This window comes from Saccopteryx leptura, chromosome 3 (genome assembly GCF_036850995.1).
Source record: "Saccopteryx leptura isolate mSacLep1 chromosome 3, mSacLep1_pri_phased_curated, whole genome shotgun sequence".
In the NCBI taxonomy this organism is placed as follows: Eukaryota; Metazoa; Chordata; class Mammalia; order Chiroptera; family Emballonuridae; genus Saccopteryx; species Saccopteryx leptura.
This window is the reverse complement of record NC_089505.1, coordinates 341417565-341443314: the sequence shown is the minus strand read 5'-3', so window position 1 is coordinate 341443314 and position 25750 is coordinate 341417565. Positions and strand designations below refer to the sequence as shown.

The 25750-nt window shown below is 40.5% G+C and overlaps 1 protein-coding gene and 1 non-coding gene across 2 annotated transcripts in view; one reads left to right on the top strand and one right to left on the bottom strand.

Annotated features, from left to right (window-relative positions):
* The window catches only part of DPYS (dihydropyrimidinase), a 108295-nt gene that overhangs the window by 19265 nt on the left and 63280 nt on the right, over positions 1-25750 (top strand). The window contains exons 2-4 of the mRNA XM_066379345.1: positions 20418-20576; positions 23944-24123; positions 25297-25486. Coding sequence (XP_066235442.1) covers positions 20418-20576; positions 23944-24123; positions 25297-25486 — 529 coding nt within the window. The remainder of the gene's footprint in view (positions 1-20417; positions 20577-23943; positions 24124-25296; positions 25487-25750) is intronic.
* On the bottom strand, positions 19545-19620 carry TRNAA-CGC (transfer RNA alanine (anticodon CGC)). Its single transcript has one exon. It is a non-coding gene; the product is annotated as a tRNA-Ala (tRNA).

Below are 25750 nucleotides of genomic sequence, written 5' to 3'. Positions count from 1 at the left end.
GCTTAAGTGTCTGTTTGTCGCTGATAGCTTATTGGTTGCTTGTGTAACTGTACTAGCCAATGGGGTGAAGTTGCCATGGCCTTCAAATAGTCCTGCCTTCTGGCATGCCACCGCACAAATTGAGGTTAAAGATTGGAGCAATTATTATGCTGTTAAGAAATCTTAACACCAGAAGGGGTCTTTGCAATGGTACAAGACTAGAGGTTCTCCAATTGAAAAATAATGTCATAATAGCTAAGTCTTTGACTGGCTCCTCTAAAGGTGAAATACATGTCATTCCAAGAATTGATTTGGCTCCATCTCAAACGGGGTTGCTGTTTCAATTGAGACGTAGACAATTTCCTGTAAAACTTGCCTTTGCTATGACCATCAATAACTCTCAGGGCCAAACGCTTAAGCGTGTTGGCATTTTTTTACCTGAGCCTACATTTGGACACGGTCAACTTTATGTTGCCTGTTCAAGAGTTCATGAAAGAATGGACGTAAAATTAAAAATAATTGATGGTCCTCTGCAAGGTGAGCTTAAAAATGATGGAAAGATCTACACAAGAAATGTTGTGTAGAAAGAGATCTTTGACATGTGAATTAACATTTTATTATTTAAATCACCTTTATTTATTGAGCTAGCAGTGGCTCTTAAGAAATGTACCACCAGCAGACCGAGCACCGCTAACGTTCCCAGCGGCCCGCGCACGGGGAGCGGGAGAGGCCCCAGGGCGGTATTCCCTACTTGGGAGATTCTCTCCGCGGGCGGGGCACCTCACCCAGCCATTCAAGCTAACAATCAAGCGTTGGGGGAGGGGCGCGCGCAGGCAGCCTGAAATACCTTCGGGAGCACAGCTGCGACCCAATTACTAAAATTAACTTAACCCGTGAAATCTGCGCACCCTCGGTTCTAATTGATAAGATCTCTCTCAGTTCACCGACCCAAGACAAGAGGCGTGATATTTTTTGGTGCCTCTCGCTAAAGGGGCGGGGGCAACTTCTGATTGATAGAGCCTCCATATTCAGGATAAACGCTAACAAGAAGGACTTGGCAGATAATAAGATCTATACCACACTAGTCGCAAGCAGAGACTAGTGCCTCTCTTACCGGCCAAAACAGGCTACAAAGAGTGGAAAGCCTGGGTTGAGAGGTCCAACGGAATGCTAGGCGCTGAACAATCACCTTGACAACAATTGACTCCCACCCCGCCTGATTACACTGGAGGCCTGACTGTCAGAGCCCTTCCAGAGCCTTGCACTGAGTGGGGATAGAGTGGGGATTTCCCAGCTCTTTGAGTCTCTTACTCCCCAGGCAGAAGCAGTGGCAGCCTTGTGGCTGGATCGCCAGGCTGCTGGTTCGGGAGGGGGGGACTGGGAGAGAGAATCCACGAAGGCGAACTCTCTCGTCGTTAGACCCTGCAGACGCCGGCAGGCCTTGACTACCAACAAGACTAAAGCCAATTGTGTGACATTGCCATAGAACCCCATCAACTGCAAGTCCCTGCCTGGGTGTGGCGCAGGGGCAGGGCCTGGGGTGCAGAGTCGCCGACCGGGAAGAGGGAGAGAGGAGAAGGAGGAAGAGGTTGACATCTCAAAATCAGGAAAAATCCACAGACTTTGCAGCTTGTTCCACTGTTTGTTGGTTTTTTTTTGTTGTTGTTGTTGTTGTTGTTTGTTCCTTCTATCTTATTGCCTTTATTTCCTCCACCTCAGTCCTTCTATTCTCTGCCCATCTTATGCTTCCCTTTTCTTGAACTACACTACCCATAAGTGTTACATTTTATTTCTCTTCTTCATCCTCACCCTCCTTTGGGGTTATACTCCAGGACACTTAATTCTCACTCTCTCCTCTTTTGTTTTTTTTTTGCCTTATTTTGTCTTTTTCTCTTCCTTTTTTATTTCTTCCTTTGTTTTTCTCTTTTTCTTATTTTTTTCCTTTCTATTCGTTTTTTCTTTTCTCGTTTTACTTTCCTCCCATTTAATCCTCAATCACGAACAAATTAGTTAATTTGGGACTCAAGGTTTTTTTTGGCTTTGTTTTTCTTTTTCGGTTTTGTTTTTGTTTTTTTCTGGTTGGTTTGTTTTTGTGGCATTTTGAGTCCTCCCAACCCAAGGTCTCCATTGTATTTGGTCTTTGCTCCACTTAAAACAACGTATTTTTACTTATTATTTTTATTTTTTCTTATTGATTATTCCTTTTTTTGTCCTTTTTTCTGGTTCCCTCTTGTCACTCTCATTATATCTCTTGGTTGACCGTCACCCGCAGGCAGATCAACTTATGCTTGTCTAAGATTTTCTTCCTTTTTTTTTTTTTTTTTATTTTATTTATTTTATTTTTTTATTTTTTTTATTTATTTTTTTATTTTTTGCCCCCTTGAACTCTTCACCGCAAACCAGGCCCTCCATTATAGGCACGATATTTCCCTGAGGAGGGGAGAGGAGGGAACGAGAACAAAGAAAAAAAAAAGGGGGAAATAATAAATTATTACTGCTTTTTTTTGTGGGGTGTTTTACCCTTTGTTTTTTTTTTTTTTTTTGGTTGTTTTTTTTTGTTTTTTTTTTTGTTTTTGTTTTTTTGTTTTTTACTTTTTACTCTTTATTAATTCTAATTAGTGCTATCAACAAGACCACCCTCAGATGCCAATAAGAAAGAGGAAATCGAATATTATGGATACAAAAGAAAGAGAGGTAACACAAATAGATGTGGAAAAATCTATGGAGAAAAGACTTAACATATTGGAAGCCTTGGAGCTAAATGACAGAGAATTTAAAATAGAAATCTTAAAAATACTCAGAGATATACAAGAAAACACGGAAAGGCAATATAGGGAGATCAGAAAACAACTCAATGAACACAAAGAATATATTACCAAGGAAATTGAAACTATAAAAACAAATCAAACAGAAATGAAAAACTCAATTCACGAACTGAAAAACGAGGTAACAAGCTTAGCTAGCAGAACAACCCAGATTGAAGATAGGATTAGTGAAATAGAAGACAAACAACTTGAGGCACAACAGAGAGAAGAAAGAGAAGAGACTCAAAAATAATAAAAAATGAGAAAGCCCTACAGGAATTATCTGACTCCATCAGAAAGAATAACATAAGAATAATAGGTATATCAGAGGGAGAAGAGAAAGAAAATGGAATGGAGAATATACTCAAACAAATAATAGACGAGAACTTCCCAAGCCTGTGGAAAGAACTAAAGCCTCAAATTCAAGAAGCAAACAGAACACCGAGTTTTCTTAACCCCAACAAACCCACTCCAAGGCACATCATAATAAAGATGACACAAACCAATGACAAAGAAAAATTCTCAAGGCAGCCAGGGAAAAGAAGAGTACAACATATAAAGGAAGGCCTATTAGATTATCATCAGATTTCTCAGCAGAAACTCTACAAGCTAGAAGAGAGTGGACCCCAATATTTAAAGCCCTGAAAGAGAGGAACTTTCAGCCAAGAATACTATACCCATCAAAGCTATCCTTCAAGTATGAAGGAGATATAAAAACATTCACAAATACAGAAAAGATGAGAGAATTTATCACGAGAAAGCCCCCACTCCAGGAAATACTAAAGGGGGTTTTCCAACCAGATTCAAAGAACAAAAGAAACAACACCACAAGTAACAGCTCCACCAAGAACACAATAAAACCAAACTTAAACTGTGACAACAAAGGAAAAAAAAAAGGGGGGGAGAGAATGGAGATTAACAGTAGCAAAGGACGATGAAGTGCAGAAATACTTATAAGATAGGGTACTACAATGAATATGGTAGGTACCCTTTTCATTACTTAATGGTAACCACCCTAGAAAAAACCACCACAAAAACACATGACTTAAAAAAGGTAGCAACAGAGGAAAGAAGTATGGAACACAAACAAACAGAAACAAATGATAGAAAAACAAAAGAGAAGAATCAAACTAGATACAAAACTAACAGAAAGCAATTTATAAAATGGCAGTAGGGAACCCACAAGTGTCAATAATTACACTAAATGTAAATGGATTAAACTTACCAATAAAAAGACACAGAGTAGCAGAATGGATTAAAAAAGAAAACCCAACTATATGCTGCCTATAAGAAACACATCTAAGCAACAAGGATAAAAACAAATTCAAAGTGAAAGGCTGGAAAACAATACTCCAAGCAAACAACACCCAAAAAAAAGCAGGTGTAGCAATACTCATATCTGATAATGCTGACTACAAGACAGAAAAAGTACTCAGAGACAAAAATGGTCACTTCATAATGATTAAGGGGACACTGAATCAAGAAGACATAACAATCCTTAATATATATGCACCAAACCAAGGAGCACCAAAATATATAAGACAGCTACTTATTGACCTTAAAACAAAAACTAACAAAAATACAATCATACTTGGAGACCTCAATACTCCGCTGACGGCTCTAGATCGGTCATCCAAACAGAGAATCAATAAAGATATAGTGGACTTGAACGAAATACTAGAACACCTGGATATGATAGACATCTACAGGACACTTCATCCCAAAGCGACAGAGTATACATTTTTCTCTAGTGTACATGGAACATTCTCAAGAATTGACCATATGTTGGGCCACAAAGACAATATCAGCAAATTTAGAAAAATTGAAATTGTACCAAGCATATTTTCTGATCATAAAGCCTTGAAACTAGAATTCAACTGCAAAAAGAGGGGGAAAAACCCACAAAAATGTGGAAACTAAACAACATACTTCTAAAAAATGAATGGGTCAAAGAAGAAATAAGCGCAGAGATCAAAAGATACATACAGACAAATGAAAATGAAAATACGACATATCAGAATCTCTGGGATGCAGCAAAAGCAGTAATAAGAGGAAAGTTCATATCACTTCAGGCCTATATGAACAAACAAGAGAGAGCCGAAGTAAACCACTTAACTTCACACCTTAAGGAACTAGAAAAAGAAGAACAAAGACAACCCAAAACCAGCCGAAGAAAGGAGATAATAAAAATCAGAGCAGAAATAAATGAAATAGAGAACAGAAAAACTATAGAAAAAATCAATAAAACAAGGAGCTGGTTCTTTGAAAAGGTCAACAAAATTGACAAACCCTTGGCAAGACTCACCAAGGAAAAAAGGCACAGGACTCAAATAAATAAAATCCAAAATGAAAGAGGAGAGATCACCACAGACATCATAGATATACAAAGAATTATTGTAGAATACTATGAAAAATTATATGCCACCAAATACAACAATCTAGAAGAAATGGATAAATTTCTAGAACAATACAACCTTCCTAGACTGAGTCATGAAGAAGCAGAAAGCCTAAACAGACCAATCAGCAGGGAGGAAATAGAAAAAACTATTTAAAAACCTCCCCAAAAATAAAAGTCCAGGCCCAGACGGTTATACTAGTGAATTCTATCAAACATTCAAAGAAGACTTGGTTCCTATTCTACTCAAAGTCTTCCAAGAAATTGAAGAAGAAGCAATACTTCCGAACACATTTTATGAGGCCAACATAACCCTCATACCAAAACCTGGCAAGGATGGCACAAAGAAAGAAAACTACAGACCAATATCTCTAATGAATACAGATGCTAAAATTCTAAACAAAATACTGGCAAACCGAATACAACAACATATTAAAAAAATAATACATCATGATCAAGTGGGATTCATCCCAGAATCTCAAGGATGGTTCAACATACGCAAAACGGTTAACGTAATACACCATATCAACAAAACAAAGAACAAAAACCACATGATCTTATCAATAGATGCAGAAAAGGCTTTTGATAAAATACAACACAATTTTATGTTTAAGACTCTCAACAAAATGGGTATAGAAGGAAAATATCTCAACATGATAAAGGCCATATATGATAAACCATCAGCTAACATCATATTAAATGGCACTAAACTGAAGGCTTTCCCCCTTAAATCAGGAACAAGACAGGGTTGTCCACTCTCTCCACTCTTATTTAACGTGGTGCTAGAAGTTCTGGCCAGAGCAATCAGACAAGACAAAGAAATAAAAGGCATCCATATTGGAAAAGAAGAAGTAAAGGTATCACTTTTTGCTGATGATATGATCCTATACATCGAAAACCCGAAGGACTCCACAAAAAGATTATTAGAAACAATAAACCAATACAGTAAGGTCGCAGGATACAAAATTAACATACAGAAGTCCATAGCCTTTCTCTATGCCAACAATGAAATATTAGAAAACGAACTCAAAAAAATAATCCCCTTCACGATTGCAACAAAAAAAATAAAATACCTAGGAATAAACATAACAAAGAATGTAAAGGACCTATATAATGAAAATTACAAAGCATTGTTAAGGAAATCGAAAAAGATACAATGAGATGGAAAAATATTCCTTGTTCTTGGATAGGAAGAATAAATATAATCAAATGGCCATATTACCCAAGCAATATACAAATTTAATGCAATTCCCATCAAAATTCCTATGAGATTTTTTAAAGAAATGGAACAAAAAATCATCAGATTTATATGGAACTATAAAAAACCCCGAATAGCCAAAACAATCCTAAAGAAAAAGAATGAAGCTGGGGGCATTACAATACCTGACTTTAAACTATATTATAGGGCCACAATAATCAAAACAGCATGGTATTGGCAGAAAAATAGACACTCAGACCAATGGAACAGAATAGAAAGCCCAGAAATAAAACCACATATATATGGTCAAATAATCTTTGATAAAGGGGCCAACAACACACAATGGAGAAAAGAAAGCCTCTTCAACAAATGGTGTTGGGAAAACTGGAAAGCCACATGCAAAAGAATGAAACTCGACTACAGCCTGTCCCCGTGTACTAAAATTAATTCAAAATGGATCAAAGACCTAAATATAAGACCTGAAACAATAAAGTACATAGAAGAAGACATAGGTACTAAACTCATGGACCTGGGTTTTAAAGAACATTTTATGAACTTGACTCCAATGGCAAGAGAAGTGAAGGCAAAGATAAATGAATGGGACTACATCAGAATAAAAAGTTTTTGCTCAGCAAGAGAAACTGATATAAAAATAAACAGACAGCCAACTAAATGGGAAATGATATTTTCAAACAACAGCTCAGATAAGGGCCTAATTTCCAAAATTTACAAAGAACTCATAAAACTCAACAACAAACAAACAAACAATCCAATAAAAAAATGGGAAGAAGACATGAATAGACACTTCTCCCAGGAAGAGATACAAATGGCCAACAGATATATGAAAAAATGCTCAGCTTCATTAGTTATTAGGGAAATGCAAATCAAAACTACAATGAGATACCACCTCACCCCTGTTAGATTAGCTATGATCAACAAGACGGTAATAGCAAATGTTGGAGAGGCTGTGGAGAAAAAGGAACCCTCATTCACTGTTGGTGGGACTGTAAAGTAGTACAACCATTATGGAGGAAAGTATGGTGGTTCCTCAAAAAACTGCAAATAGAACTACCTTATGACCCAGCAATCCCTCTACTGGGTATATACCCCAAAACCTCAGAAACATTGATACGTGAAGACACATGTAGCCCCATGTTCATTGCAGCACTGTTCACAGTGGCCAAGACATGGAAACAACCAAAAAGCCCTTCAATAGAAGACTGGATAAAGAAGATGTGGTACATATACACTATGGAATACTACTCAGCCTGGTTTCCTTCATTGCACTCTACTTTAAGCAATTAAGCAAGTAGAAGGGGGAAACCCCATGGGGCAGTAAGCAAAGGGGCGTCCTCGCTGCCTGCCCTGAGTAATTCAGTTTGAATTAGACACCTTTGCACAAATCATTTTAATTACAATTTATAATATCTAGAACAGTGGTCATTTCGTATGACCGCTGGGCTTTCTAGTTTCATATATCTATCAGTCTTAGTTAACACTGATTAGGAAATTGGCTTTGAACAAAACTGAGCATTCAGTTTTCCAATGTGCTCAGAGTCTACAATCCATATTAACATTTTCATAGAAGGGTCCAGAAAACTACACGACGAGGGCTGGCAATATTTTTTGAGAACTGAAATCTCATATTAACATGCAATTACACTGCTTTTCCATTTTGCTGTTGTAAAATGAACTGTCATAATTATTCCTACTCAGAGCTTTTAGAGGAAATTCATTGGTTCTTCCTTTCCTTTCTCCCTTAAACATCTAAGAATATAGTCACTGTAATGGGCACAAGACATACAAAAATGAAATGGCATCAGTTGAATCAGAATCTCTGGAGAACAGTGTAAAAGTTTCCTAGAAGATGCTAGGATTAAGATTTCTGGCGGCCCTGGCCGGTTGGCTCAGCGGTAGAGCGTCGGCCTGGCGTGCAGGAGTCCTGGGTTTGATTCCCAGCCAGGTCACACAGGAGAGGCGCCCATCTGCTTCTCCACTCCTCCCTCTCTCCTTCCTCTCTGTCTCTCTCTTCCCCTCCCGCAGTGAGGCTCCATTGGAGCAAAGATGGCCCGGGCGCTGGGGATGGCTCTGTGGCCTCTGCCTCAGGCGCTAGAATGGCTCTGAACGCAACAGAGCGACGCCCCAGAGGGGCAGAGCATCGCCCCCTGGTGGGCATGCCAGGTGGATCCCGGTCGGGGGCATGCGGGAGTCTGTCTGACTGCCTCCCCGTTTCCAGCTTCGGAAAAATGAAAAAAAAAAAAAAGGTTTCTGGCACTGGAACCCTGGGATAGGGAGTCTGGGACAACCTCGCTCCTCAGGGGGACATCTGCAGCTAAGGTATCCCTCCCAGTCTTTATCTGCCACACATGGGCGTGAGACCAACCCATTCTGCACCTCTACCCCTCCTGTCAGTCTCCATGTGGCTTCTTTAAATTCCTAGTTGAAGGATTTCCTTTCGGCCAGATTTCAGACAGTTATGAATGATAGTTGTTCTTTAGTTTAGTTGTAATTTTGATGTGGTTGTGGGAGAAGTCAAGTACTGTGTTCACCTATGCCGCCATCTTGCTGGTCTAATCACTGACGGATTGGATTTGGGGATGTAGGGAAGAAAAGAGGTAAAGTTCAAGGGTGACTCTTAAGTCTGGTTCACAGAGTTGGAAGGATGATGGTATGATTAATATTTCAAACTTGGGGAGACCAGGAGATGAGTATGGAGAGGCAATGTGGTGTGCAATTTACAAAGCTGAATGTGCTTCTTGAGTGGAAACATAAATTGGGGTCATGGAACTTGTTTTTGTAAGTCTTAGTGACTATGAGAAAGATGAAAATTCAGCTAGTGTTTTTTTCCCTGCAGCTCAAATGTACTGTTGAACATCTTTTGTTTTCCTTGGATGGATGGAGCAAGTCCTGTGATTGATTTTAGTGAAACAAAGTCAATTGTTTCAGGATGAGCTTAGAAATGACAATTCAGTGAAACCATAAAAAGGCAGAAAATGCTTGGGATTCTTTTAGTAATAGTTTACAGTCTAAAACATTCTTTCTTTTTTTTTTTTTTTTTTTTTTTTTTTTTTTAAATAAATTTTTATTAATGGTAATGGGATGACATTAATAAATCAGGGTACATATATTCAAAGAAAACATGTCTAGGTTATTTTGTCATTAAATTATGTTGCATACCCCTCGCCCAAAGTCAGATTGTCCTTCGCCACCCTCTATCTAGTTCTCTGTGCCCCTCCCCCTCCCCCTAACTCTCCCCCTGTTCTCCCTCCCCCCACCCCTGGTAACCACCACACTCTTGTCCATGTCTCTTAGTCTCATTTTTATGTTCCACCAATGTATGGAATCATGTAGTTCTTGTTTTTTTCTGATTTACTTATTTCACTCCTTATAATGTTATCAAGATCCCACCATTTTGCTGTAAATGATCTGATGTCATCGTTTCTTATGGCTGAGTAGTATTCCATAGTGTATATGTGCCACATCTTCTTTATCCAGTCTTCTATTGAAGGGCTTTTTGGTTGTTTCCATGTCTTGGCCACTGTGAACAGTGCTGCAATGAACATGGGGCTACATGTGTCTTCACGTATCAATGTTTCTGAGGTTTTGGGGTATATACCCAGTAGAGGGATTGCTGGGTCATAAGGTAGTTCTATTTGCAGTTTTTTGAGGAACCACCATACTTTCCTCCATAATGGTTGTACTACTTTACAGTCCCACCAACAGTGAATGAGGGTTCCTTTTTCTCCACAGCCTCTCCAACATTTGCTATTACCCGTCTTGTTGATCATAGCTAATCTAAGAGGGGTGAGGTGGTATCTCATTGTAGTTTTGATTTGCATTTCCCTAATAACTAATGAAGCTGAGCATTTTTTCATATATCTGTTGGCCATTTGTATCTCTTCCTGGGAGAAGTGTCTATTCATGTCTTCTTCCCATTTTTTTATTGGATTGTTTGTTTGTTTGTTGTTGAGTTTTATGAGTTCTTTGTAAATTTTGGAAATTAGGCCCTTATCTGAGCTGTTGTTTGAAAATATCATTTCCCATTTAGTTGGCTGTCTGTTTATTTTGATATCAGTTTCTCTTGCTGAGCAAAAACTTTTTATTCTGATGTAGTCCCATTCATTTATCTTTGCCTTCACTTCTCTTGCCATTGGAGTCAAGTTCATAAAATGTTCTTTAAAACCCAGGTCCATGAGTTTAGTACCTATGTCTTCTTCTATGTACTTTATTGTTTCAGGTCTTATATTTAGGTCTTTGATCCATTTTGAATTAATTTTAGTACACGGGGACAGGCTGTAGTCGAGTTTCATTCTTTTGCATGTGGCTTTCCAGTTTTCCCAACACCATTTGTTGAATAGGCTTTCTTTTCTCCATTGTGTGTTGTTGGCCCCTTTATCAAAGATTATTTGACCATATATATGTGGTTTTATTTCTGGGCTTTCTATTCTGTTCCATTGGTCTGAGTGTCTATTTTTCTGCCAATACCATGCTGTTTTGATTATTGTGGCCCTATAATATAGTTTAAAGTCAGGTATTGTAATGCCCCCAGCTTCATTCTTTTTCCTTAGGATTGTTTTGGCTATTCGGGGTTTTTTATAGTTCCATATAAATCTGATGATTTTTTGTTCCATTTCTTTAAAAAATCCCATAGGGATTTTGATGGGAATTGCATTAAATTTGTATATTGCTTTGGGTAATATGGCCATTTTGATTATATTTATTCTTCCTATCCAAGAACAAGGAATATTTTTCCATCTCATTGTATCTTTTTCGATTTCTCTTAACAATGCTTTGTAATTTTCATTATATAAGTCCTTTACATTCTTTGTTATGTTTATTCCTAGGTATTTTATTTTTTTTGTTGCAATCGTGAAGGGGATTATTTTTTTGAGTTCGTTTTCTAATATTTCATTGTTGGCATAGAGAAAGGCTATGGACTTCTGTATGTTAATTTTGTATCCTGCGACCTTACTGTATTGGTTTATTGTTTCTAATAATCTTTTTGTGGAGTCCTTCGGGTTTTCGATGTATAGGATCATATCATCAGCAAAAAGTGATACCTTTACTTCTTCTTTTCCAATATGGATGCCTTTTATTTCTTTGTCTTGTCTGATTGCTCTGGCCAGAACTTCTAGCACCACATTAAATAAGAGTGGAGAGAGTGGACAACCCTGTCTTGTTCCTGATTTAAGGTAGAAAGTCCTCAGTTTTATGCCATTTAAAATTATGTTGGCTGATGGTTTATCATATATGGCCTTTATCATGTTGAGATATTTTCCTTCTATACCCATTTTGTTGAGAGTCTTAAACATAAAATTGTGTTGTATTTTATCAAAAGCCTTTTCTGCATCTATTGATAAGATCATATGGTTTTTGTTCTTTGTTTTGTTGATATGGTGTATTACGTTAACCGTTTTGCGTATGTTGAACCATCCTTGAGATTCTGGGATGAATCCCACTTGATCATGATGTATTATTTTTTTAATATGTTGTTGTATTCGGTTTGCCAGTATTTTGTTTAGAATCTTAGCATCTGTATTCATTAGAGATATTGGTCTGTAGTTTTCTTTCTTTGTGCCATCCTTGCCAGGTTTTGGTATGAGGGTTATGTTGGCCTCATAAAATGTGTTTGGAAGTATTGCTTCTTCTTCAATTTTTTGGAAGACTTTGAGTAGAATAGGAACCAAGTCTTCTTTGAATGTTTGATAGAATTCACTAGTATAACCGTCTGGGCCTGGACTTTTATTTTTGGGGAGGTTTTTAATAGTTTTTTCTATTTCCTCCCTGCTGATTGGTCTGTTTAGGCTTTCTGCTTCTTCATGACTCAGTCTAGGAAGGTTGTATTGTTCTAGGAATTTATCCATTTCTTCTAGATTGTTGTATTTGGTGGCATATAATTTTTCATAGTATTCTACAATAATTCTTTGTATATCTATGATGTCTGTGGTGATCTCTCCTCTTTCATTTTGGATTTTATTTATTTGAGTCCTGTGCCTTTTTTCCTTGGTGAGTCTTGCCAAGGGTTTGTCAATTTTGTTGATCTTTTCAAAGAACCAGCTCCTTGTTTTATTGATTTTTTCTATAGTTTTTCTGTTCTCTATTTCATTTATTTCTGCTCTGATTTTTATTATCTCCTTTCTTCGGCTGGTTTTGGGTTGTCTTTGTTCTTCTTTTTCTAGTTCCTTAAGGTGTGAAGTTAAGTGGTTTACTTCGGCTCTCTCTTGTTTGTTCATATAGGCCTGAAGTGATATGAACTTTCCTCTTATTACTGCTTTTGCAGCATCCCAGAGATTCTGATATGTCGTATTTTCATTTTCATTTGTCTGTATGTATCTTTTGATCTCTGCGCTTATTTCTTCTTTGACCCATTCATTTTTTAGAAGTATGTTGTTTAGTTTCCACATTTTTGTGTTTTTTTCCCCCTCTTTTTTGCAGTTGAATTCTAGTTTCAAGGCTTTATGATCAGAAAATATGCTTGGTACAATTTCAATTTTTCTAAATTTGCTGATATTGTCTTTGTGGCCCAACATATGGTCAATTCTTGAGAATGTTCCATGTACACTAGAGAAAAATGTATACTCTGTCGCTTTGGGATGAAGTGTCCTGTAGATGTCTATCATATCCAGGTGTTCTAGTATTTCGTTCAAGGCCACTATATCTTTATTGATTCTCTGTTTGGATGACCGATCTAGAGCCGTCAGCGGAGTATTGAGGTCTCCAAGTATGATTGTATTTTTGTTAGTTTTTGTTTTAAGGTCAATAAGTAGCTGTCTTATATATTTTGGTGCTCCTTGGTTTGGTGCATATATATTAAGGATTGTTATGTCTTCTTGATTCAGTGTCCCCTTAATCATTATGAAGTGACCATTTTTGTCTCTGAGTACTTTTTCTGTCTTGTAGTCAGCATTATCAGATATGAGTATTGCTACACCTGCTTTTTTTTGGGTGTTGTTTGCTTGGAGTATTGTTTTCCAGCCTTTCACTTTGAATTTGTTTTTATCCTTGTTGCTTAGATGTGTTTCTTGTAGGCAGCATATAGTTGGATTTTCTTTTTTAATCCATTCTGCTACTCTGTGTCTTTTTATTGGTAAGTTTAATCCATTTACATTTAGTGTAATTATTGACACTTGTGGGTTCCCTACTGCCATTTTATAAATTGCTTTCTGTTAGTTTTGTATCTAGTTTGATTCTTCTCTTTTGTTTTTCTATCATTTGTTTCTGTTTGTTTGTGTTCCATACTTCTTTCCTCTGTTGCTACCTTTTTTAAGTCATGTGTTTTTGTGGTGGCTTTTTCTAGGGTGGTTACCATTAAGTAATGAAAAGGGTACCTACCATATTCATTGTAGTACCCTATCTTATAAGTATTTCTGCACTTCATCGTCCTTTGCTACTGTTAATCTCCATTCTCTCCCCCCCTTTTTTTTTCCTTTGTTGTCACAGTTTAAGTTTGGTTTTATTGTGTTCTTGGTGGAGCTGTTACTTGTGGTGTTGTTTTCTTTTGTTCTTTGAATCTGGTTGGAAAACCCCCTTTAGTATTTCCTGGAGTGGGGGCTTTCTGTTGATAAATTCTCTCATCTTTTCTGTATTTGTGAATGTTTTTATATCTCCTTCATACTTGAAGGATAGCTTTGATGGGTATAGTATTCTTGGCTGAAAGTTCCTCTCTTTCAGGGCTTTAAATATTGGGGTCCACTCTCTTCTAGCTTGTAGAGTTTCTGCTGAGAAATCTGATGATAATCTAATAGGCCTTCCTTTATATGTTGTACTCTTCTTTTCCCTGGCTGCCTTGAGAATTTTTTCTTTGTCATTGGTTTGTGTCATCTTTATTATGATGTGCCTTGGAGTGGGTTTGTTGGGGTTAAGAAAACTCGGTGTTCTGTTTGCTTCTTGAATTTGAGGCTTTAGTTCTTTCCACAGGCTTGGGAAGTTCTCGTCTATTATTTGTTTGAGTATATTCTCCATTCCATTTTCTTTCTCTTCTCCCTCTGATATACCTATTATTCTTATGTTATTCTTTCTGATGGAGTCAGATAATTCCTGTAGGGCTTTCTCGTTTTTTATTATTTTTGAGTCTCTTTCTTCTTCTCTCTGTTGTGCCTCAAGTTGTTTGTCTTCTATTTCACTAATCCTATCTTCAATCTGGGTTGTTCTGCTAGCTAAGCTTGTTACCTCGTTTTTCAGCTCGTGAATTGAGTTTTTCATTTCTGTTTGATTTGTTTTTATAGTTTCAATTTCCTTGGTAATATATTCTTTGTGTTCATTGAGTTGTTTTCTGATCTCCCTATATTGCCTTTCCGTGTTTTCTTGTATATCTCTGAGTATTTTTAAGATTTCTATTTTAAATTCTCTGTCATTTAGCTCCAAGGCTTCCAATATGTTAAGTCTTTTCTCCATAGATTTTTCCACATCTATTTGTGTTACCTCTCTTTCTTTTGTATCCATAATATTCGATTTCCTCTTTCTTATTGGCATCTGGTGATGGTCTTGTTGATAGCACTAATTAGAATTAATAAGGAGTAAAAAGTAAAAAACAAACAAAAAAAAACAACAACAAAAAAAAAACCAGAGGGTAAAACACCCCACAAAAAAAGCAGTAATAATTTATTGCTTCCCCCTTTTTTTTTCTTTGTTCCCCTTCCCTCCTCTCCCCTCCTCAGGGAAATATCGTGCCTATAATGGAGGGCCTGGTTTGCGGTGAAGAGTTCAAGGGGGCAAAAAAAATAAAAAAATTAAAAAAAATAAAAATAAAAAAATTAAAAAAAAAATTAAAAATAAAAAAAGGAAGAAAATCTTAGACAAGCATAAGTTGATCTGCCTGCGGGTGACGGTCAACCAAGAGATATAATGAGAGGGAGAAGAGGGAACCAGAAAAAAGGACAAAAAAAGGAATAATAAAGAAGAAAAAATAAAAATAATAAGTAAAAATACGTTGTATTAAGTGGAGCAAAGACCAAATACAATGGAGACCTTGGGTTGGGAGGACCCAAAATGCCACAAAAACAAACCAACCAGAAAAAAACAAAAACAAAACCGAAAAAGAAAAACAAAGCCAAAAAAAAAAAAAACCTTGAGTCCCAAATTAACTAATTTGTTCGTGATTGAGGATTAAATGGGAGGAAAGTAAAACGAGAAAAGAAAAAACGAATATAAAGGGAAAAATAAGAAAAAGAGAAAAACGAAGGAAGAAATAAGAAAGCAAGAGAAAAAAAACAAAATAAGGCAAAAAAAAAAACAAAAGAGGAGAGAGTGAGAATTAAGTGTCCTGGAGTATAACCCCAAAGGAGGGTGAGGATGAAGAAGAGAAATAAAATGTAACACTTATGGGTAGTGTAGCTCAAGAAAAGGGAAGCATAAGATGGGCAGAGAATAGAAGGACTGAGGTGGAGGAAATAAAGACAATAAGATAGAAGGAACAAACAACAAAAAAAAAACAAAACAAAAAAAAACAGTGGAACAAGCTGCAAAGTCTGTGGATTTTTTCTGATTTTGAGATGTCAACCTCTTCCTCCTTCTCCTCTCTCCCTCTTCCCGGTCGGCGACTCTGCACCCCAGGCCCTGCCCCTGCGCCACACCCAGGCAGGGACTTGCAGTTGATGGGGTTCTACGGCAATGTCACACAATTGGCTTTAGTCTTGCTGGTAATCAAGGCCTGCCGGCGTCTGCAGGGTCTAACGACGAGAGAGTTCGCCTTCGTGGATTCTCTCTCCCAGTCCCCCCCTCCCGAACCATCAGCCTGGCGATCCAGCCACAAGGCTGCCACTGCTTCTGCCTGGGGAGTAAGAGGCTCAAAGAGCTGGGAAATCCCCACTCTATCCCCACTCAGTGCAAGGCTCTGGGAAGGGCTCTGACAGTCAGGGCCTCCAGTGTAATCAGGCGGGGGTGGGAGTCAATTGTTGTCAAGGTGATTGTTCAGCGCCTAGCATTCCGTTGGACCTCTCAACCCAGGCTTTCCACACTTTGTAGCCTGTTTTGGCCGGTAAGAAGAGGCACTAGTCTCTGCTTGCAACTAGTTTGTTATAGATCTTATTATCTGCCAAGTCCTTCTTGTTAGCGTTTATCCCTGAATATGGAGGCTCTATCAATCAGAAGTTGCCCCCGCCCCTTTAGCTAGAGGCACCAAAAAATATCACGCCTCTTGTCTTGGGTCGGTGAACTGAGAGAGATCTTATCAATTAGAACCGAGGGTGCGCAGATTTCACGGGTTAAGTTAATTTTAGTAATTGGGTCGCAGCTGTGCTCCCGAAGGTATTTCAGGCTGCCTGCGCGCGCCCCTCCCCCAACGCTTGATTGTTAGCTTGAATGGCTGGGTGAGGTGCCCTGCCCGCGGAGAGAATCTCCCAAGTAGGGAATACCGCCCTGGGGCCTCTCCCGCTCCCCGTGCGTGGGCCGCTGGGAACGTTAGCGGTGCTCGGTCTGCAATGCTCGGTCTGCAACCAGACCGGGAGCGCGCCAGCAGCTGCTCTCTGCTCGTTCTGCAACCGACCCGGGCACTGTCCGCGGCCGCTGGCGGCGGCGGCGGCGGCGGCTGGCGGTGGCGGCAGCGGCGGCTGGCGGCGGCTTCCGAGTGCGGGATGACTTACCACAAGCGAACTTTCTCGCGGCTTGAATGAACGTCCCTGCGGTAGCTTCCTCCACACCCTCGTCTCTCAGATTCGAGCGATAACAGTCCTTTTGCTTTCAGTTTGCTCCGAAGATAAATTTTCCTGTTTCTAGTTGATAAATTTGTTGTGATTTTGGGGAGATCTGTCGGACGCGCTTCTCATGGCGCCATTTCCGTGACGTCCTAAAACATTCTTTCTTTATTTTTTTTCCCATTGATGAGCGAGAGAGAAAAAGAGGAAAGAGGGGCGAGGGAGAGAGAAAGAGAGAAGCATCAACTCATTGTTTCAATTAGTTGTTCCATTTAGTTGGGTACTGATTGCTTCTTGTACATGTCCTGACTGCGGGTCTAACCTGTGACTTCTGGCATGATGGGAGGACACTTGGTCCACTGAGCCACCCAGCCAGGGCCACAACCTAATACATTCTTAAGTACAATCTTGTGTTATGTAAAATTGGTTAGAGTTAATCTCAATTTATATTCTATCATATTTGCAACTGAGATGGTACATGCTCTCTTCTTAGCAAAAGAAACTTTTAGATAAACTGGAAGGTTTTCAAGAGAGAACAGCCAAGGTAATTAGAAAGAATTGATATATGAGCTCAGATTAGAAAAGGTAAAAGCATTTTGTTTGGCTAACTACAGATAAATAGGAAGTGAAGTAAAAAAGTAGTACAAACAAAGGAAATAATTAAGTTTTATGTAGGAATATGAAAGAATTTTTCATCTTTTACTTGTTCTCCCTCCTCTAAGCTCTCATTCTTCAAATGTTAAGTAAAACTGGAAGAACATTTTGTGAAGTGAATCGAGAAGCACATCTGATGTTGAAAGAAATGAAAAGAATACTGAAAATATGTAAGATGCATGGGACTGTAGTGTTCTAACCCGCTGGTTTGCTGGCTAAGGCTGATTATCCCCTGGGCGATAGTTGTGCGAAGGCAAAGAAGCACCAGTATGGTCCTTCCTTACCAGCCTTTTAGGGGCACGTTATTTCATTAGCGAATGTCATAATGAAGAACGTCACACGAGCTTAATAAAATGGCATTTCATTTGTGAATTTATAATTGATAGATTGATGGGATTTGTATGACTTTTGGTTTCTTAAATTCGTGATTGATTTTTGCCAACCTCAGCATCTCTCTAAGTAAAGATATTTCATGACCTGGGGTCCCAGGCTGGAAAACAGATCACACTAGCTGGAAGATCAAAGAAGGGGTAACAGTCTGCCTGGGGTTGAGGCCCAGAGCAGGCTGAATGTAAGACCTCCAGCTCCAAGTTGTCTTTTCTTTCATGTTACCAGCTGTGCGGCCTTGGAGAGTCATTTGACATCTCTGATCCTCAGTATACTCTATGTAAAATGGAAAGCAATTATTACCTCTCAAGGCTGTAACAGGACTTAATTAACTAAATGAGCTAAGGAGTATAAAATGCTTAATCCAGAACAGGTTTGTTTCCTTCACCTGCATTGTTTAAATGCAACAATTAAAAGCTCATTATCTGCCTGACCTGTGGTGACGCAGTGGATAAAGCGTTGACCTGGAAATGCTGAGGTCACCGGTTCGAAACCCTGGGCTTGCCTGGTCGAGGCCCATATGGGAGTTGCTGCTTTCAGCTCTTCCCCCCCTTCTGTCTCTCCTCTGTCTCTCCCTTTCGTCTCTAAAATGAATAATAATAATAAAAAAAACACCTCATTATCCATCTTGTTATTCTAGTTTAAATAAAATCCATTTCAATAAGCAGCAAAAGACATTTGATTTAATAACTTAGTTTTAAAACTATTTGTAATCTAATGTAATATAATGCAATATGCGAAGGAGAATATGAGAGCTGAGGCAGATCTTGCAGGGCCTGGTAGACCATGCTAAGAAGATTAAACATTATTCCAGAGGCAGTGAGAAGAATTCAGTACGAAGCTTCAGAGTCAAGTGGTCACATCTGTGCTTTGGAACGTCCCTCTAGTTGTGATGAGGGGTGTGTATTGGAGCGAATGTGAGCGAACCTGGAGACCTAAAGGTCAGGTGAGGGGTGAGAAGGGTCTGAAGGAAGACCAGAAGCAGGCAGGTAGAAGGGTTGGAGGGAACAGATGGAAATTAAGGGAAGGTGAAGGGATCATTTGTCATAGGTTGTGATGAAGGAAGGTGCGGTGGGAACCACGTGGAGTCTCCCCAAATTCTGCATGGCTCACAGGGTAGATGGGGATACAATTCACCAAGACTGAATGTAATAAAATGGGATTTTTTTTTTTTTTTGTATTTTTTTTTTTTTTTTTTTCTGAAGCTGGAAACGGGGAGAGACAGTCAGACAGACTCCTGCATGCGCCGGACCGGGATCCACCCGGCACGCCCACCAGGGGCGATGCTCTGCCCACCAGGGGGCGATGCTCTGCCCCTCCGGGGCGTCAGTCCGCGGCGACCAGAGCCACTCTAGCGCCTGGGGCAGAGGCCAAGGAGCCATCCCCAGCGCCCGGGCCATCTTTGCTCCAATGGAGCCTTGGCTGCAGGAGGGGAAGAGAGAGACAGAGAGGAAGGAGGGGGGGGGGTGGAGAAGCAAATGGGCGCTTCTCCTGTGTGCCCTGGCCGGGAATCGAACCCGGGTCCCCCGCATGCGAGGCCGACGCTCTACCGCTGAGCCAACCGGCCAGGGCCAATAAAATGGGATTTTGCAATGATGAATATAGTTTTATAGAGAAGAAAAAGTTTGAGTCTTTTTCTATTTCTCCCTTTTGTTTCTTCTTGATAGTCTTCCTTCTGTTTTCTTTGGATCAGAGCCGTTTTCATCTCATCAGACATGCCATTCTTTTTACAGAAGCAACCCCAGCAATTTTAATCCTTCAAAGTTTAATTTATGGAAAGTCTACTTGTGTCCTGAGTCTTTTAAAGGCAGCATCTTTTTATTTATTTATTTATTTATTTATTTATTTATATTTTTCTGAAGCTGGAAATGGGGAGAGACAGTCAGACAGACTCCCGCATGCGCCTGACCGGGATCCCCCCGGCACGCCTACCAGTGGTGACACTCTGCCCACCAGGGGGCGATGCTCTGCCCCTCCAGGGCGTCGCTCTGCCGCGACCAGAGCCACTCTAGCACCTGGAGCAGAGGCCAAGGAGCCATCCCCAGCGCCCGGGCCATCTTTGCTCCAATGGAGCCTTGGCTGCGGGAGGGGAAGAGAGAGACAGAGAGGAAGGAGGGGGTGGGGGTGGAGAAGCAAATGGGCGCCTCTCCCACATGCCCTGGCCGGGAATCAAACCCGGGTCCCCCGCATGCCAGGCCGACACTCTACCGCTGAACCAACTGGCCAGGGCCTTAAAGGCAGCATCTTTGTGCTATTTCCTGGACCCATCAAGTTTGCACAGGTGCTTGCAAATGCATGTTGTTCAAGAAGGTACATGACTTAAGGATAAAATTGATATCTCGCCTTTTGAAACCCTCTCGTGATTCCAGGCTGCTCTGGCCGGAGGCACCACCATGATCATCGATTTTGCCATTCCTCAGAAGGGCAGCTCCCTCATCGAGGCCTTCGAGACCTGGCGAAGCTGGGCTGATCCCAAAGTCTGCTGCGACTACAGCCTTCACGTAGCAGTGACATGGTGGAGTGACCAGGTGAACCACCTAGGGGTCCCGTTTCTTCCATTGAGCTCCCTAGCCCTTGTTCTAAACTAGATCAAGAAATCGGTCATGTCAAAATGTAAGACACTGGTGGGTGACTGGAGGTCCGAACTGGAGAAGAGACTTCATTGCATGTTCTTTTGGGCCTTTTGAATTCTAGTTCCTGTGAAGTATTGTCAATTTTTAAAGCAAAATTTTTAATAATCATATACAGATAATAGCAACAATCCTTCATAATAATTAATAGTCTTTTCTAATACTTAATTCATAATATGTAATTTTAAAAAGTACTGACTTCCCTTTTCCTCAGCTTCAACATCCTATACTCTTTTTTTTAAAATTTTTCTGAAGCTGGAAACGGGGAGGCAGTCAGACAGACTGCCCACCAGGGGCAACGCTCTGCCCATCCAGGCGTCGCTCTGTCGTGATTAGAGCCACTCTAGCGCCTGGGGCAGAGGCCAAGGAGCCATCCCCAGCACCCGGGCCATATTTTTGCTCCAATGGAGCCTCGGCTGCGGAAGAGAGAGACAGAGACGAAGGAGGGGGCGGTGGAGAAGCAGATGGGCGCTTCTCCTGTGTGCCCTGGCCGGGAATCGAACCCGGGACTCCTGCACACCAAGCCGATGCTCTACCACTGAGCCAACCGGCCAGGGCCTCCTATACTCTTTTAAATGGCATTTTTCCACAGACCAGGACTTTGTTTAATTTTTGGAGAAAAGCCAAGGAAATTCCCATTTAAAACTAGATGCTTCCATTCCCACTCTTGGCCCTGTCCCCCTCTCCTGTGCACTTGAGAGAGAAAGGGACAGACCGGGATGATCTCAAGCCTCGTCCCAGCATGTCCTAAGCCGGAGCTCTTTCTGCATGGCTCTGCTCATCTCCCCACCCAGTCAAAGCTATCCATGATGGAGCTTCAGTCAGCCTTCCCTGTCTGCTGGGCATTCTGCTATGCAGAAATGATAATAGGATTTGGATACGGAAGACAGTTTTGAGAGATGTTAAAATGTGTCCGTTTCTCATATAAATTTATATGTGTACTTTGGAAGAAATTTTTACTTGTAAATTTAAATTGACATTGTTTTCCACATTGGACTTCGTTCAGAAATCTTTTTTACCAGAAAGGGGTCACAAGGGTGACTTTATTGTTACCATGTGACGTATGCCTCCACCTTTCCCTAAAAGTTGGGCTTTAGATACCAAGTTAATATAAAACAAGTAATCAATCTTTAACAGATAGTTCAGCAAATATAATAGTAAGTTTCACTGTCCACAGCTAATGTGACATTTTCTCCAAAAATGCCATTCTAAGCGATGCACCTGATCTTTTTTATGCTTCTAGGGCAGGGGTCCCCAAACTTTTTACACAGGGGGCCAGTTCACTGTCCCTCAGACCGTTGGAGGGCCGGACTGTAAAAAAAACTATGAACAAATCCCCATGCACACTGCACATATCTTATTTTAAAGTAAAAAACAAAACGGGAACAAATACAATATTTAAGATAAAGAACAAGTAAATTAAATCAACAAACTGACCAGTATTTCAATGGGAACTATGCTCCTCTCACTGACCACCAATGAAAGAGATGCCCCTTCCAGAAGTGCTGCGAGGGCCAGATAAATGGCCTCAGGGGGCCGCATGTGGCCTGTGGGCCGTAGTTTGGGGACCCCTGTTCTAGGGTCTTCCCGCCTCCCCCTTCCTTCCCCTCTTATTTTATTGGAGCAAAAGTGATGATGCTTTGCACTTCCTAGTGCTTCTCGCACTTTAGTATGCAAATGTTTGCCTGGTGGAGATTGTTAAAGTATAGATTACATCCAGTGAGGATATTTGTTTGCTAGTTCTACTGTAACCAGGTACCACAAACAGGGGGGGCTTAAACAATAGAAGTGTATTTTCTCACGGTTCTGGAGGCTAGAAGTCCAAGATTAAGGTGTTGGCAGGGTTGGTTCCTTCCGGGGGCCGTGAGCGTGAGGGAGACTGCCCACGCCTCCCACCAGTCTTGCTGGTCTGCTGGTGATCTGTGGCCTGGCTTGATTTGCAGAAGCACCACCCCGATCTCTGCCTTCATCCTCACACTACGTTCTCCCTGTGTGCTTGGGTCTACTTTCTCCTTTTCATGAGGACTCCAGTCATATTGGTTTGGGGCTCACCCTTATAATTTCATCTTAACTAATGACATCCGCAATGTCCCAATTTCTAAATAAGGTCAGATTTGGTACTTGGGTTAGGGATCAACATATGAATTTTGGAGAGACACAAGTCAACCCATGACAGTAGGTCTGGGTGGGGCCTGAGATTCTGTATCTCAGGCAAGCTCCAAGGTGATGCTATGTTGCTGATTCAGGTAACTTAACATGTAATAACATCACTTTTAAACTTTGCTGATTCAGTTGAAAAAAATTTATTGTTTTATTTTCACCTTTTAACCAGTACAAAGTTAACATTATTTTCATGTTGATTAGTCATTTACAGGGCAGGGCAAAAGTAGATATATGGTTGTGAGTATGTGCAACAGTTTATTCTTTTATTATTTATTAATTAATGTGTTATTTCTTTTTATTACAACTGCAAACTTATTTTTGCCCACTTCAGTATATTTAGTTTGACTTGTTGGTGACATTTTTCACCTGGAAAGTTATGGTTCTCCTTATCAAGTTAAAGGAGTTTTTATCAACTCAGAGCAATGGTATGTTATATTTTTGGGTGTGTGTGTGTGTTACCATGTAGAAATTTAAACAATTTTATTTGGTCAAGTCTATCAATTTATCCTCTGAAGCTTTGGGTCCCTATTGTGACCTGAACTGGTAAGCCTCTGCCATGGTGATTACTGGGCTAGTTTGGGTCTTTACTTGTCTCTTCCTATTGTCAACCCTGAAGGCGCCTGAGGCTTCCGACGGGTCCAGAGTCCGTCACCTCCTGGGAGCTACTGATGGGCTGATCTCCACCCCCTGCTTCCGTTCTGTGAACTCATCCTCCAGGTTTCGGATTTGAGTCCAAACCGTTTACTTCACATTCGCTTTGACTCCTTCTAGAGACACAGTTGTTTCTGTTGGTGCCCCAGGACTTTATCTTCGCTTCTAGAATAATTTCTTCATATCAGGACATAGATATTGAGAATTTGTACCCAAGTATAGAACTGAAGTACTTCGGGGAAAATGATGAACTGTTCTGTGATTTAAAAGTATCATAGCAACAGATGAAATGGGGTCTTAAGTGGGAGCTAACCAAGGCCTTAATTGCCCCTTTTCTGGAAATAAACTGTTCTTACGTTACTTAATTCTCTTCCAAATGCAACATTTTGGAAAATATTAAAATTATCTTTAAATTAAACAGTGACATTTTCTTGTTGCTGTTTCCTTTTAGGTGAAAGAGGAAATGAAAGTCCTTACCCAGGATAAAGGTGTGAACTCCTTCAAGATGTTTATGGCCTATAAGGACGTGTACATGCTGCGAGACCCCGAGCTGTACGCCGCTTTCTCCCGGTGCAAGGAGGTCGGGGCGGTCGCGCAGGTGCACGCGGAGAACGGAGACCTGATCGCAGAGGTGAGAACTGCCTTCTGAAGCTTCTCCGGAATGAGAACCACCATCAGTAAAGGTGAAGATGATGGGCCCTACGTAGGTCAACTCATGTAACGCGTTGGAGGAAACTACTGTTCTGCAGTTTGGAAACTCTGTCTCATTTACTTGAGTGTCTGCTCTCAGTTTTATTCAGCTGGTATAGGCATTAGAATAAGAATTTTTCTTTTTCACACCAGCTATAACATTAGATCACAAACACGTTTTGTTATAAAAACAACTATTTTTCTTTGTGTAGCCCAGCACTTTTTTTTTTTAGTTGCTGGTTCAGAATACTAGTGTGGACATCAGCTTACCCTGACGACTTAAGCGGTGTATTAGGTAGCTGTTTAAATTTCACTCTTTTCAGAAATGGGGTATTCAGAAGTGCTCTGGAGGAATCTAGATGATATTTATTTCTCATGTTAGTTCCATTATTAATGCCCGAAGGGTGTGCGGTCTGCAAGATTTGGAGAGCTGTCTCTTACCCTTCATATTAGCTCCCCCCCCTAATCTTAGTTCCCTTTAAGTCAGTGAGATGGAGGCTGGGTGGCCAGGTGGCGGTGGAGGATCATGGGAGGAGGGCCCGTGCTGTAAACTCAATCAGACCCGGTTTACACTTGACTTCCCACTTCTCGCTGTGTTTGTGTGACACAGGGCAAGCCATCTTCCCACTCACGCTCTTGACTTCCTGCTTCTTTTTGTAAGAAAAACATGAACAGTTTGGAGAGTGGAAATACCTGGCCCAGTATCATTCATTGGGTCAGGGGAGAGGGCAGTGAAGACTGTTGCAGTAAAAAGTAGAGTTAACTACATAATATAATACCATGAGTCTCTTCAACAAGGATCTAATATTGAGCATATTTTTGTTTTATTAAAACAGTAAGTCTTAAATATAAATACTGTTTTTCAAAGAATGATTGGAACTAACCTCATATCTTTTTCATCTTTTCAATCAAAATAATGTAATGGTTAAATATGAAAAGTTAACATATGCTGTCAGTGAATTAAATTTATTTTTACCAACTACACACACCGTGTATGCCCCGACATTCACACACATACACAAACCTGTCAGTGAACTTCTCTTACAATACAGTGATGGCATTTGTCATTAGTAAACCTTCCTTGCACCTGCATATGTTCTTGCTGCCTTTTTAGGGAGCAAAGAAGATGTTGGCATTGGGGATAACAGGCCCCGAGGGCCATGAGCTGTGCCGTCCGGAAGCGGGAGAGGCAGAGGCCACGCTGAGAGCCATCACCATCGCCAGTGCCGTCAACTGTCCCCTGTACGTCGTGCATGTGATGAGCAAGTCTGCAGCAAGGGTGATAGCAGACGCCAGGAGAGATGGTAATTCCCGAACCACCACCTCACTTACAACTCTGCATTAGCTGAAGAGGAAGGTCAGACACCTGCAGCCTCTCTTCTGCTTCTGAGAAAGTTGCGCATGAATTTCCACACCTGTTCTTCTCTCGCTATCCTCCCTGCTTTCTCTCATCCTTATGCATGTCTATTTTTGTTCTCTCTTTTGCCCACCTTCGCGATTGCTTCTTTTCCTCCAGGTTGTTTCTTTGTCATCCTCGGAACCTCACAACATATCCTTTAGCCACAAGT